The sequence below is a fragment of the Panthera tigris genome, chromosome C1 (assembly GCF_018350195.1).
Source record: "Panthera tigris isolate Pti1 chromosome C1, P.tigris_Pti1_mat1.1, whole genome shotgun sequence".
Lineage (NCBI taxonomy): Eukaryota > Metazoa > Chordata > Mammalia > Carnivora > Felidae > Panthera > Panthera tigris.
The window spans coordinates 130,856,009-130,871,988 of NC_056667.1; the positions used below are offsets into that span (position 1 = coordinate 130,856,009).

General features: G+C 33.7%; 1 protein-coding gene across 1 annotated transcript in view; it reads right to left on the minus strand.

The window, feature by feature from the left end:
* LRP1B (LDL receptor related protein 1B) overlaps positions 1-15,980 on the minus strand; it is a 1,866,249-nt gene that overhangs the window by 539,682 nt on the left and 1,310,587 nt on the right. The window contains exon 32 of the mRNA XM_042994392.1: positions 5,108-5,257. Within this exon, the coding sequence (XP_042850326.1) occupies positions 5,108-5,257 (150 nt within the window). The remainder of the gene's footprint in view (positions 1-5,107; positions 5,258-15,980) is intronic.

Here is a 15,980-nt window from a genome sequence, read left to right on the forward strand (position 1 = left end):
TAAGTAGTAGATATAACTTTAGACCTGCCAGCTATTGTATTTGAAAGCAGTTATTATTGTTTTTGTTGACTCTGACAGTTTGTGAAAGACAATTGGCAAGGTCATTATTATATATATATTTTTTTTAATGGGGAAGAATTTGATGTTCCAAGTTAATAGGCTAGTGAGCTTAACTCTAGTACCTGGTAAATTGTCTTGACTAATTTGGAATGGTATAACAGAAACATCATAGGTTAAATGGCACAAAACACAGAAATATATTTCTTACAGTTATGGATGCTAGAAGCCCAAGATCAGCCAGCACTTCCTTGCTATGTCCTCATATGGCTGAGGGAGAGATTAGCTCTCTGGTTTCTTCTTAGAAGAGAACCAATCTCATGGGAACTCCATCATCAAGACCTAATTACTTCCCAAAGTCCCTATTTCCTAATACCATCACATCAGAGCTTCATCGTATGAATTTGTGGGAACACAGGCATTCAGTTCACGGCAAAATGTGTTAAGAGTCCTCATCCAAATAGTCATTGTACAAATGACATTATGTCTTATTATACCTGACATGCTTTACTATTCACAATTATTCTGACTCTATTAAATAAGTATTGGATTTTATAAATCTGTTTATGAATGAGTTCTGTAAATGCAATGACATACAAATTACTTATCTTTTGCTATTGTAATACATACTCCCAAAACTTTAGTATCTTAAAACAATAAACATTTACTATGTCACAAAGTGTTTGTGGATCAGGAATTTGGGAGCAGGTATATGGGTGGTTCTGGTTTAGGGTCTCTTCTTGAGGTTGCTGTAGTGCATTGGCTTGGGTGATAGTCATGTGAAAGCTTGACTGAGCTGAATGAAGTTTCCGCTTTCAAGATGAATGACTCACATGGCTGTTAGTGGAAGGTCTCAGTCCCTTGCTGTGTGGACTTTCCCATTGGGCTGTGTGGATGACTTCATGACATGTCATCTGGCTTTCCCCTGAGTTAGCCATCCAAGGAAGGAAGGACAAAGAGGAAGGCTCATGCCTTTTATGACCTTCTCTCTGAAGTTACACACTATCACATTTGTCTTATTTTATTCATGAGAAATGAGTCACTAGGTCCAGGAAGGACTCAAGGGAAAGAAGTTAAGCTCTACTTCTTTTAAGAAGTATCAAAGTGTTTGTGAAACTTGGATAGAGCAATCTTGGTCTTGGGGTCTTGGACTTGGATCAATCATCAAACGATTACTTTATTTAATCTAGGTATTACCAAATAACTTCTCTTTTACCTGATTTCAATATTTGAAAGCTCTCTTCAGTTTATTTTGTATATATTATTCCAAGTAAAACTGGAAACTCTAAGTAGTGACGATTTACAATCTTTGAGGTTTGAAAAAATGATAAGAAATGTCTAAGATTTTTCATTCAGTTTCAGGAAAACCACATCTAAATTTAAGTGTAGCACAAACTTTCAGCTAGTTATCATCCATTGCTTGGGTACTATGTCGGAGGAGCCAGTATATGCTGGTATATAACTGGTAGCTTCATTGCACAATTGTTTCCTTGTTTTCCAGATGTGTAATTTCAGTATTACTGTAGGCAAATATCTTCTTAAACATTTGTAGCTATAATCATCAGTAATCCCCTGGATAGTAAGTTGTAAAGCTCTTCTGTTTTATTTTTATATTGCCTTTTTATTATGACTATAATACTCAGCCTCAGCAGGAAACAGGTCATCACCCTTTCTTCCACCCCCAAAGAGAAAGAGAAGTTCTCAAAGAAGGGGGAATCTGAGCAGCAGGGCAAATTCAGGGCCAAACTAGGAAACTTTGTAAAATAGAAGTTCCTAGACTGCTTTTCCAAGTTATTGTCCTGTAAGTTTTAAACCTCCAACTAAAGATGTATTTTGATATATCCATCAAATACATTATTGACCCTAGAGGCACTGATAATTTTAGTTATATTTTTCTCTTTAAGGTTTAATGAAATTATGGTGGCAGGGAGGGGTATACATGCATGGCCATTCACTTTTATAAGAATTTTAATTTATGCAAGGTTGGATTCCCAGTTTCACAGTGCTGACACAATACAGGCATTATGATTTCCCCAAAACTTTCTCTCTTCTATTTTATCAAGGAACAAAACTTTATTTTCTTTTGCCACAAGGGAATGCTGCTCCATTTTTGAGACTTTGTTCATAGCATTGAGTTCCGAGTTCCGTAAGTTTAGTATTCATTTGCAAACAGCAGGGTGGGTACCAATCATGTTAGCAGAAACTTTTATAAAGCTTTCCATTTTTCTATGAGGCAATGTGTATGTGTGTGTGTGTGTGTGTGTGTGTGTGTGTGTGTGTGTGTGTATAAGTCAACAGCGTTCTTTGAAATGTTATAACATATTTTAACATTTTTCTCTAATTTATTGTTTCTTGGCTATATTATTTGCTAATTAGGGTTGATTTCATAAGATATATTGGAATTAAATTTTTAAAAACATAATGTGGGTGGTGATTTGGGGATTGCTGCAGAATTTAAACTCTGCTATTTTTACCCAGGTAATTTAAAATATGTACACATATACATAAAACAAAATTTTCTTATTAATTTGGCGAAGCTGAGTAATATAAAGTAACCTCATTTCCATATTGCTTTATAAGAAAATCATAAACAAATTTCTGCTTTAAAATAACCTACTTGTTTGGTACAATCCGTGTGTGTGTGTGTGTGTGTGTGTGTGTGTGTGTGTGTGTGTATGCAACTTCTGAACACACACAATGAAAAGAATGGCAACATCGTGTTATACAAACAGTACAGGAAATGTCCAAATGCTAAAAAGAAAATTGGGAAATTTTTAAAATAACATTTTTTTACAAGTTTAAATTCCTCCCCTGGTCAAAAACTCTTATAAAAGAAACACTAGGGTGCCTGGGTGGCTCAGTTGGTTAAGCATCTGACTTTGGCTCAGGTCATGATCTCGATGTTCGTAGGTTCAAGCCCTACATAGGGCTCTGTGCTGACAGCTCAGAGCCTGGAACCTGTTTTGGATTCTGGGTCTCCCTCTCTCTCTGCCCCTTCCCTGCTCATGCTCTGTCTTTCTTTCTTAAAAATAAATAAACATTAATAAATAAATAAATGAAAAGAAACACTAATTCTAAGAAACAATAAAAAAAAATTGTGACAATGATAGCTGGAAGACAACAATTTAGGAATAAAACTTAACAAAAGAAAACTACTAAATGTCTGATTCCACACTATGTCAGATATCTGCAAATGTCCAAGGAGGTAAAATTAAGGAATGTTTTAAAGATCAAATTAAGTGATGCCAGATTCCACCTTTGAAGTTTGTATCAAACTCCACTTTTTTGAAAGTGTATTCACATACATTTCCATGTGATTCTCACTACTTTATGATAAAAGCAGTTACATTTATTATCTGCATTTCTCAGCGACCGAAACTGAATCATTCTTTGTGATTAATGATTGGTTGAAACAATCCTCTTTTCTCTCTCTCCCTCACAGAAATATACATTTTGTTTTGTTTGAGAATAGTGTCCATGTTTATATTTGTACTTCAGAGACGAGTACACTGCCTGTACTTAAAAGATTCTAAATACATGTTGAACTGAACTGAATTTAAGATGTTTTCTCTTGGGGTGCCTGGGTGGCTCAGTCGGTTAAGTGTCCGACATAAGCTCAGGTCATGATCTCGTGGTTTGTGAGTTTGAGCCCCTCATGGGGCTCTATGGCTGACAGCTCAGAGCCTGGGGCCTGCTTCAGATTCTGTGTCTCTCCCTCTCTCCACCCCTCCCATGCTCATGCTCTGTTTCTCTGTCTCTCAATAATAAATAAACATTAAAAAAAAATTAAAATGTTTTTTCTTACTTCCCACTCTCCTCCTGTTTTAAATAAAAATTTGCAAATCTAAACCTCATTTACTTTCATTAAGATATTTTAAATTTAACTGAAGTCAAGGTGATAAAACACTTTTTTTAATAAGGAATAAATTTTCGTATCTTTCTTGATTAACAACTAGGTACTTTTAAACTTTATATACTCATCAACAGTCGTTAGTGAAAATAAAACCAAAAATAATTAACATTCCTTCTGGGGAAAGGATAAAAGAGGCGAAGATTATGGAATATTGATTTAAAAGACCTAATTTATCACCTATATAAATAACCTTTTAGATATATGTTCGAATTGGCTTTCATACACACACGTGTATATGAATGTACATATACACACACTGTATATATGCTATCCTGAATATATCATGTTTAGAATTCCAAATATGAAATCAGTTTCTAATTTCCTGTAACCAAACTGAAGTACTAAGATTCTATGTGGAATTTCTAATCATACTGCTGACCCACCCTGAACTCCAGTTTAGAGCCAGCCATTCGTTCTAACCAAAAAGCACTTTTTTTTTAATGGAATCTACTTTTACACCTTTTAAAAATTTGAACTGTTATTTAATTAAAATTCGCATTTCAAAAATCAGCTTCCAATATCAACATAGAAGTTGATTATTTATTCTATGAAAAGCCATACCTCCCTGTTAGCTTCCTAATTGTCTCTCTGGTTAGCATCTTTTTTTCCCCAAAGGCTGAAGCAAAAAGAATGGAAATGAGGCTCAAGTCTATAAGATCTCTACTCATCCCTAAAAATTGGAAAGAATTATTTGTGGGAGAATAATTTCAATCTTTGGTCAATGGGCTCTGTGGCCTTGTTTTTTGAATTATCTGTGTGGATCAACCTATCCTTTACAGGCAGAGATAAGCCAAATTTGACTTTATTGTGACAAATATACAAGGCCCTTATACTTTAGAACACTGCATGAGAATAAAGAAAATTATTGTAAAAAAATACAAGTCACAGCCCAGAATTAATAATGGTAAAGTTTGTACTGGTAAGAGCACAAAGTCCCAATATGGATAATCTTACAAGTCTGTTTGCAAAGTTAAAAAAAGAAAAACAAAACAAAACAAAAAACTCTCACAGAGATGTGTAATTTGAATGTGCTTCTGGTGTTAATGGAGCAGTAACTTTTCTAAGCTTTTAACAGGTCATAATTAATCAACCCCCAGTCAATACGAAGCATCCTAGCTATAGAACCATTGCACTTACCCATGATGGTTAGGGCTGTAGCTTTTGTTAATTCTTCTTTCATTGACTCTATTACTTCTAAATTACCACCATCCAGGTTGCATCTATTTATGGTTCCATTTCCCGAACTGATCCAATAAAGCTTGTTTTCCACATAGTCTATCGATAGACCTGTAATTAAATTATACAACTTAAACATAACAGTAGCCACTTAAATAGTAATGTTCACCTAGCACTAGATTTGAGGGGGAAAAATAAGTTGCAAACTTAGATTTTTGTCTTTAAATATAAGATCTGCCTAATAGGGAAATATACTGTTTTTACTATCTGTGAAACCATATATTTTTATAGGCACTTAGTAGTTATCTCTGTTGATTATCACAACAATCCTGTGACACTGAAAGCAATGACTGTCTCATTTCATGAATAAGAAAAATAATACATGGAATAGTCAAGAAATCTATAGGAGTCCATAGTTAGTAAGTGTACATTACAGAAATTTTAAGAAAGTTTCTGTTTCCAAATTGAGTGCTTGCTCTCTTCATCATACCACTTTGCCTCAGAAAATTTTAACACATAATACTCTTTCGAGAAACTAGCATCATTGATGAAATTATTAATTCTCCCTCTACTTTCAGTGAAATAACTTTAGGCAGTTATAGATTCAAATTATTGGTTTCAACTCTTTTGAAGTGAAACAAAAGTAGAAGAATTTCAAAAATTGATAAGGTCACCGAAACACGGAATTGAATTGGGCTAATTTAGATGCTGTCATGGGGAGATAGATCATTTGGTAGACACCAAGCCAATGGCTTAAGGCCATTATTCCTGCATCACAGTGAATCACTGTAGGTTACCTTTATTGTATTTTATGGGAAATTTCATGTCATAGTAGTATCCGAGGTTTCCAAAGGTCTCAGGATATGTATATTTTGATTGCCAAGGGTTTTCAGTATACATCTACATAATTACTTGCATGCTTATCAGTAGGCTCAGGGTCCATGTCATAACAATAAGACCATGGCTTTTGTTAGTCCTCTAAAACCCTCAACTACTTATGGAAATGCACATGTGGGTATACACTCAAGCATACAATGCAATAAATTATTTCTGGAATCTTCTTCAGAGAAGAAAGGCAACAAACCACACACATACACACACACCTTCCCTACTTAAAGAAACAAAAAAAAAAAAAAAAGGAAAGGAAACACCTGGAGAGAATCACATGAGTTCTAGTGCATTGAGTCCCAACTACAAATAGTCCCAATCCGGAGAACAGAAATGATTTTTCAGACCAATTTTAATCAAATAGAAATAATATTACAAATCAATACAATAGATCAGCTATTTATTGGCTTATTGGTATGTTTTACTAAATACAAGTATGGAAGGTTCAGAATAAACCTAACAAATAAAATTAGACATTTCGGGATAAAGTTTTTAGATTTTTTTCTCCCTTTGAGGACTACTGTGGATGACTGGCTTTAAACACTTTGTAAAATAATCAGATAAAAACTATTCCAGTTATATACTTTGGTATAATATTTCCAGTTTGAAAGTGATTCACCATTCAATTTTTTATGAGAGAAATTTTGGATATTCTATACGTACTTCCTGAGTTACTTCTGTGCTTTTTTTTTCTAGTAAAACTCCTGATTTAGACCACTTAATGATCAGATGTGTTCTGTTTTGTCTTCTGTTTAGTTGGCTATCCAAATCACGTAATTCTGTCTTTAATCAGCAATGAAGAATATCTTACTAGAGATTTATGGTACAAAATATAACTCCAAACATTTTGTTGCAAATGTTCATCAATAACTGAATTAATAAATACGTTTATGAAGAATTCCTTCTAAGCAAAATTACCTATTCTTCTAGGTATTCCAAATTTTATCTTTTAATCAAGGTAAACAATCAGAGAGCTATCCACATTTTTAGATCATTGGATTTTTGTCTCTCACTTAATCTGCTGCTGAATTGAGCTCTGGCATTGTGCTCTTGATTTAAATGAAGGATGCTATAAGAAGTAGCCATAGGAAAACCACTGTTGCACTTCCCAGGATATAGTGTCTAAAATAATATACCACATAGTGACCTCTTTATACAAGAACCCATGGGAGAAATTTCTTTCAGGGTTCAGTGCCAGAAAAAGCTATAGTGGAAAATATAAAATTGTAACTGATCATATTTCTCTCTTTGTTTTGGCTGCAAAGAATCTGAAGAGTCATATTTGTGACCCATCTGCAGCAATTGCATTGCATTTACACTACTAACTTCACTCCTGGCTTCAATAGACTAATCTATTATATTTTCTTCACCTTGATTTTTAAAAACAATACTTTTTGGCCTTACTTAAGGGATTGTATTTATCTACGGTTCCTCAATACTTTTTTTTTCTTGAAGGAAAGGGTGCATTAGTATCAAATGTGCCCAACTCCAAATTAAACCACATTGTCAGAACTTTCTCATCCACCCAACACCCAGGAATATCTAGATTCTAACTTGCAATGTGTAAAGTAATTATTATACAGAGCAGGAAAGTTATATTGTTGGGGTCAGAATTACCCAGAGTTTACTACTCAACATCTTTGTTTATGGAGTTTGCTGAAAGAAAAGAGGCTGTTTGGTAGTGAGCTTTGATCTTTAATACCTAGCATAGTACCTAGAGCAGAGAAGAAAATTTATAGACGTTGAACACAGGAATGGGTTGTTTAATTAATTCCATTATTAAAATTATAAGTTGTCTCCAAAGAGTTCTGCCTAGTAGTGTTGAATTATCTCTACAAAAGAATTTTTTTAATATACTACTCATAGCTGGATGCTATGACAACAGGGAAGAAGGGAAGGAAGTGCTCCAATAGGCCACCTGGCATGGCTTAAGTTTTCACATCGATATTGAGATGGAATAGTTTACGATTAATCATTTTAAGATTTATAGGAAACAAGTAATGAAGTTCCTATATTAACATACATATTCATGTGATAGATCACCTAGTCACCTACGTACATCTTGTCTTCTATTAAATGTATTAGCTTAACCTCTGACTGTTCTTGAGCATGTTTATTCCCAGGTTTATAACACAGAATTGAAGTATCTTTAAAATCCTATTATGAATTCAAGAAATTGGTGATATATGTTTGAAATTCATAGATATATGCATATTTTGGAAGTACATATTTATAAATTTTTTAATGTAAATTGTTTCACAGAATAAGATTTTTTATTTTGTTACTATCATACATTTAGGTCTTAATAACATTGAAGAATTAATTAGTGTCCACTTATTGGAATAAGTTCTGAATCAGGTCTCCTTTGCACTATTTCAAAAAATGAATCACTGAGCAGTAAACTGATAGTGTTTTGATGGAGGGGAAACTGCTCAGTGATTTTAGAATGCTAAATCAATAGCCATGAGAAAGCAGATTAAATATGAGCACGTTCATAAAAGTATCCTAAAGCCTATGCAAAGAAATATGATTGTGTTTGCACTACAATGTTCTCAGAATGGGTGACTGATATAAAAAAAAATCCTCAAAAGGACTGCCGGATCTTTCTGAAGAATATACCACTACTAATATAGACTTATTTTTGTTAGACATAATTATTTTTAAAATCACCTGGATTTGGTAATCAAAAGAGGAAACCTAGATTCAATAGTAATAAGGTATGTCAAAGGAAGAAAAGTCATCATTTAAACTGAAAAACCTTTATGAAAAAAAGAATCTACCTTTTTTATCTATCTTTCCTATTATTGTAAAAATGCAGGGTTAATTCATATGCTTTCATTCTCGCCCTATTTGAAGCCAAAGATTTCCCTTACGGTATTATTTCAACATTTTGACTAAAATAGCCCAGCTTATTTTTTAATTGGGATAATATAATTTGCCAAAATACATTTCCAATAGAAATATGTTGATATAAGAAACAACTACATATTTTTAGAAAAATATCACCTAATTATTTTCCATAATTATTAAAAACATTAAGTTCATTAAGTTTTCAGTTTTGTTACAATTAAAACTGGAAAGTTCACTTTACATGTCTCATTTCTTTTTTAAATGACTCAAATTAAGTCAATGTACTATGCAATATGGAATTAAAACAAAAATGCAAATATGTAGAATAAGGAATTTTTAAAATTAAGGCTTTCTAGAGATGGCAATTTTCTAATATTTTTCCGACACTTACTAAATTTCATTTCAAAATTTTCAGCCCCTGGTTATGCATTACAATTATCCGGAAAACTGTTAAAAATACCGATACCTAGGCCTCACTCCCACAAATTTTAATTGGTTTGAGTTGGTCCCAGAAATCAGTATTTTTTTAAAAATCTCTTCAGTTGATTTTAGGATTAAGAAGTTCCTTTTAAAAATTGCCTATTGTGGGGGTGCCTGGGTGGCTCAGTTGGTTAACCATATGACTTCTGACTTCACCTCAGGTCATGATCTTATGGTTAGTGAGATTCATCCCCACATTGGGCTCTTTGCTGACAATATGGAGCCTGCTTGGGATTCTCTCTCTCCCTTTCCTCTAAGTTAAAAAAAATGCCTGTTTTTAAAAACCTTCAAAATTGAATACTTAATAAGTTTAATGAGGCCTTTAAAATACTGCTGGAAAGTGTATTATGAGGAGATCTTTGGGGACAGAAGAACATTAAAGATATACATGGGGAAGAACACATACTATAGATATTAAAACACAGATGATTAACTTTAAATACTCTAGACATGTATAAAAATAACATTGAAATCATCTAAATATTCTCCTGTAGCATTACTTTCAGACAATAGAACACACACTCCTTCTGCATCTAGGACTGTGGTAGTTGTAATATTGAAAATATACAACAAATGAAAAAAAAATCATAAAATTATATCCTTATTATACCTGTAGAAGAATTATAATATTCTGGATACTCCAAAATGGAAATCCTTTCAGAGTTAACCAGAAGTGGCATGATTTTTCTGGGGGGCAAAACTATTTCTAAAACATTGAATTTTTAGCTCCAGAGGAGCATAGTTGTTCCATGGGGAAGTGGAATGGGGTTAATTGCCTATTCACTATTAGCCTATCTCAAAAAATACTTTATCCCTCTTAAGAATGCTTAGATTTTGTAAATGCTAGAATAAATATACTGAGGAAACCCAAGCATTCTTTGTGCTCCATCCCTGCTTCTCTCTAAAGTAAATATAAATATAAGGTACCACCTTTCAATCACCTTGTCTATTCATCTCTGAGTTCGTCTGAGAAAAGACTAGTCAGCCTTCACCTGGCTACACCCTCACTACACCACTGTGAAGATGTAATAATAACGATAATAATATAGTGTCTAGCACATAGAAAGCACTAAATAAATGCTAGCTATTTATTAGTACTACAAGTTTTCGTATCTCCTTTTCAAGCTAAAGTCTTACTCTAAAATTTGCAACCATTTCTTTGGTAATCCCCACAACTGATAGTTTTGAGACGGTTTAGTGTGAGAAATACTTAGACTGTACACTTCATTCGTAATTACAGCATTCCCTCAATTATGCAGGTCTATCAAAGTTAGAAACTGTTGTTCTAGTTGGTCTGTGAAGACAAATTAAGACATGCTTCCGTCTGGGAGAAAATATTTGCAATACACATATCAGATAATAGAACACAAATCCTTCTGTGTCTGGAATTGTGATAGTTGTAGAAACTGACCACTGAAAACACACAACAAATGAACAAAAGGCTAGTGGCAACAAAAATGCAGTCAAAACTCAAAAAAAAAAAAAAAAACCCAATAAACAAATGAGTACAGGAAGTGAACAGACATCTCACATTAGAAGATATACAAATGGCAAGTAAGCACATGAAAAAGATGTTCAACATCAAAAGAAAATGCAAATTAAAATGACAATGATAAAGCAGTACACATCTGTAAGAATGGCTAAAATAAAAATAGTGACAACACTAAATGCTGACAAGGATACAGAGAAAAACTGGATAACTAATACATTATAGGAGGAATGAAAAACAGTACAGTCTCTCTGGAAAACAGCTGAGCAGTTTCTTATAAAACTAAACATACTATTTCCGTAGGACCCAGCAATTTCACTCCTGGGAATTTATTCCAGAGAAATAAAAACTTGTGTTCATACAAAAACTTACACATGAATGTTTGTAGCAGCTTTATTTGCAGTAGTCAAAATTTGAATCATCGCATCTCCTTTAATAGGAGAATGCTTAAGTCAACCGTGGTATTTATACACCGTGGCATACCACTCAGCAATAAGATGAAGAAAAGTATTGATACATGAAATTTCAATGACTCTCCAGGGAAAAATGCTGAGTGGAAAACAGCCAATCCAATAGGTTATATACTGTATGATTGAATTCCTATAACATGTTAAAAACAGAACATTTTAGAAATGGAACATTTTAGATGGTGTATGGAGAAAAGGGAAAGGGGGTGGTAGGCAGGAGAGAGTAGGTGTGGTTATAAAAGGGCAGTAGGTAGGATCATTGTGGTGTTGGAATTTTTCGGCATTTTTTTAATTCTTTTTTTCCCCACTTATCCACAGAATCTGATTCATTTTATTCAGTACCTTGAAGGTGGTGTTGGATATAGAAACCTACATGTGTGATACAATTCAATCTAAAATTAAACACACAAATACAAATAAAACATGAAATCTGAATATTAATGGACTTCATTAAGGTTAGTTAATGAAGTGGTAATATTTTATTGTGGTTTTACATTATGTTCCAATGGGGGAAAATTAGATAAAGAATATGTGGAAACTCTCTGTATTGTTTTTTATAACTTCATGGGAATCTAAAATTATCTCAATGTAATTTTTTTAATTAAAAAAAGCATGTTTCAACAAACGTTCAATATTTTTTCAATATTATTCAACAAAAAGTTGAGTATGTAAGGGATCGAAATATGCCACTCCAAAACAAGCCACTTTGGCTTAAGAATTACTTTGACTTGAAGAACTGAGAAACAGAAGACAAAAAAATAAAAGCTCTTTGCCCTAATTTTTTGCTAAAAGAAGTCTTAGCCTCTTAATCACCAGAGACTAGTCTAGACTCTGAACAGCCCAGGGATGGCATGGAGAGGAATCTAGAAAACAAGCCTTACTAAAACAATCTTTATCTTCCATTAGTGTCCTTCAGGTAGTTACCTTCCCACAGTTTGCCTCCCTTGCAAGTCTAAATCCCTTTTCCTTTGTTTTGATATTATTCTACAAATTTGCTGTTGTTTGTTAATATGCTATATAAGCCCAACTTCTAACCAGTCCTTTGAGTTCCTGATCAGTGAGGTTTCCTGCCTGCATGTGTGCTACTCTGTTTAATAAACTGTTTTTCTCTGGGTAGTTTGTCATTGTGTCAATCTAATTTCCAGGTCCCTAGCCAGCGAGAGGTAAGAAAAAAGTTTGTTTTTTCCTCTATTGCACATGTCTATACTGCCAGTATCTTAACTGGATCTAAATTCTTTCTTGAAATCATCGCTCTCCATCCACTCTGCTTTAAGAAGTCACTGACAACAAATAGAGTTACAGAACTACATTAATTACTTTTTTATTGCTTATCGCATAGAGCTAAGATTTCAGCATCTCCCCCATCCTCTGTCACATTAGTCATTTTACCTTGGACAATTTATCCTGTATTTCAAACTTTTGATGATCAGCAAAAAGTATGTGCCTTGTGAAAAAAACATGTGCAAAAGTGGAAGCAAAATCAGGCGCAGTGACAGCCTATTTCCTGAGAAGTGTTTTGCTCTAAAAAAACATTTTAAAAGCTTTAATACCTATAGTTTTATAATGCACCAAAACTATATTTTATAGCTTGATAGGTAAAATAGAACAAAATATTTTTAAAAGCACTGGATTGTGCCATTTGAACATCTTAAAATTACAGTTCCTGTCAATATAATCCCAAACATTCCCTTGCATTAGATTTTTTTCTGTAGACACGCAGAAAAATTCAAAGTTTTTTAGACACTTCACATGTTCGTACATTTTTTGTTTATTTTTCCTTTCTACTAAGAATGAGATCAGTTTCTTCTCCTTTGTCACTTTCTTAAAAACGGAACTATATTTTTTCTTCAAGATCAGTTGAAATTTTAAACATTACTAATTTGGGTACTATTCTCTATTTTTCTTCCTCACACAAAATTAGCTGTTCCCTCTATTTTTACAATGTCTACTTACCTTTATGGTGTCTGGAAATAGTACCCAGGAATGACACTGCATCAAATGGTTTGTAATTATTTCTGTCTTTTTACTTCACTGGACTATGACGTTATTGATAATGTACACCAGGTTTTATTTTCAGGTCTGGCACCTACTATATCCTTCATAACCTTTTATAACAACCTTTTTTTTTATACTTAATATCATTTGAAAGAATGAGTAAGAAAATGATCAGGTGAAAAAAATGTAAATTTAAATTATTTGTCTGTATATTAATGTGTAATTTTAATATCCATTTGTTAGTTTCTCTGTCCTTTTTTTGTAAGCTATTTTGTGAGATAATATTGATCATGCTTCATACATAATAAAAGTGAGTGTGCCGAGTATAAATATATTTAAAAAACATAACTGCATTATATCAAGCAAGGAAATATATACCAAAGTTTTGTTTTTTTTTTTTAATGTTTATTTTTGAGAGAGAGAGAGAGAGAGAGAGAGAAAGACAGAGAGACAGAGACAGAGACAGAGCATGAGCAGGGGAGAGGCAGAGAGAGAGGAAGACACAGAATCCGAAGCAGGCTCCAGGCTCTGAGCTGTCAGCACAGAGCCAGACGCAGGGCTTGAACTCATGGACCACGAGAACATGGCCTGAGCCAAAGTCGAACACTTAACCGGTTGACTGAGCCACCCACCGACATAAATTTGTTTTAACTTTATTTTTAAAAAGTGAGGTCCCCTGAATTCTTTTGATGTGATAAAAAGTGCTTGTAAATGTTACCCATGAATATACTTCAAAATTCACGTTATACAGCATATAGGTTGGAATGATTAAATAATAATAAAAAAATAGGTTTCAAAAAGGTGTACTTCAGGGTTGAGTAAACAAGTGACTTTTGGTTGAGATTACATTGAAAATGAAGAGAAAATATCAAGAAGATAAAATATACAGTACACTAGATTCGAATAAGCCATGAAGAATAATGCTGATTGACAAGCCAAGTTGCTTTATATGAGGCTTAAGGGATAAAATTCATAATATGTAAACATTTTAAACATGGAAATGGCTTTAAGTAGTAAATTAAAATCTTTTGTTATGCAAACTGCTCTAAGCACTTAATGTATCCAAGACAGAGCAATAAATCTTAATTGAGAATATTTAGTTCAACAATGGATAACTGGAATGTTGATTTGTATTTAACAGAAACAAAGTTATTCAGTCCAAACTGCCTGAAGGCTGCAATTGCTTAGTCTTCAGTGATACACAGTCCTGAAATGCCAAATTGGGTGTTTTGATAAGATTATGACATACTTCTATTTCAAGTATGTCACACACATGGATTTAACCACCAACAAGCAAGGGAAATCCAGTGAATTACAACATAAAAACAATTTCACAAATTAGAAATCCTAGTATATCAGTAATGTTGCTGTGTAAAAGTAGCATTTAAAGATTCAGAAATAATTAATTGCAAGGTACAATTCACACAGAGGTGAAATTGCTTCATGAGTTTCCAGGCTGCTTAGAAAACCTGACTGCTGCGTCCTAATTGGGCCCACGTTTCTCAGGAGTACCCAAGTTCTGAATTTTTTTCCCCTACTTGCCATGCTTGAAAGAGTACCAGTTTTATTCCCTGATCTTAGCTTGAGGTCAGGTAATTACTATATGAAATCAGCCTCTCTGGGCAAAGCATAATGGTTAAGATTTAATACGGCTTTCAAAGCAGATAAACTTGGATTTGAATCCCACTCTACTATCCATCACAGGCAACTGACTTCTTTCAACAATCCTCACTTTCTGAATCTGTAAAAGGAGGATAAGAAACCCTTCCAGAAATGATTACCATGAGATGATTAATGCAAAACATTTTATAAGTGCTTGACATATTCAAAGTGCTTAAAAAGTAGTCACTGTAATTATGTTATTTTTGTCGCCAAAGTGATAATGGTTCTACTCTATCACACATTCTAGGCTAAGTACATGCAAACACAAAGGTATGGCTTCCTGAAAATACAGGTTCCATAAAGGATGACAGATAATTATTGTTTTGAGTTGATACTTCCCAGCCACACCACACAGAATGTTGTGTTTTCTCCTTACGTTCTGGGAAAAATAATTTATAATTTGATAATCCATATGCCTCAGGAGAAAATCAACTAAACAGTAGCTCCTTGTTTCCTAATCACCTAATTTTCTGCATGGAAATGGTTTAGAGAAGGCAGTGGGCAGGAATTTAAGCCAGAGATTGCCCAGACAGACTTGTCATGAAAAAATGATTAAAATAATTTCCTGAAGTGCAAGATAGCAGTGAAGTTCAATAAGTAAACAACAAAGTAATAAATATCCCTAAGTATATGTATTTCATGGGTATGGCAATCAAGTACACCAAGAAACATAGGTTTGTATTTATTTTTTACATTTACTCATGTGTCCACTCATGGCACTGGAAAATTCCATTTTTGAATTCATCTCAGGGCAATGGTTCTAAGAGAATCTTATAAAGTGGGATTATGTTGGCATGAATTCTTGGGAGTATTCCAAAGATTCTTCTATACCAGTGTTTCCTTATGAGATATAACCTTGATGCTGACAGAGGGATTTAGATGCCTCCATTTTTACCTCAAACTTTCTACTTTCCACTTTGTTCCTTGGCTCATGTGGAAGACCATGAGGGTAAAGCATTCCCTGATGGGAACCAAAACTACCCCCTCAAGCAATAAGGACTAT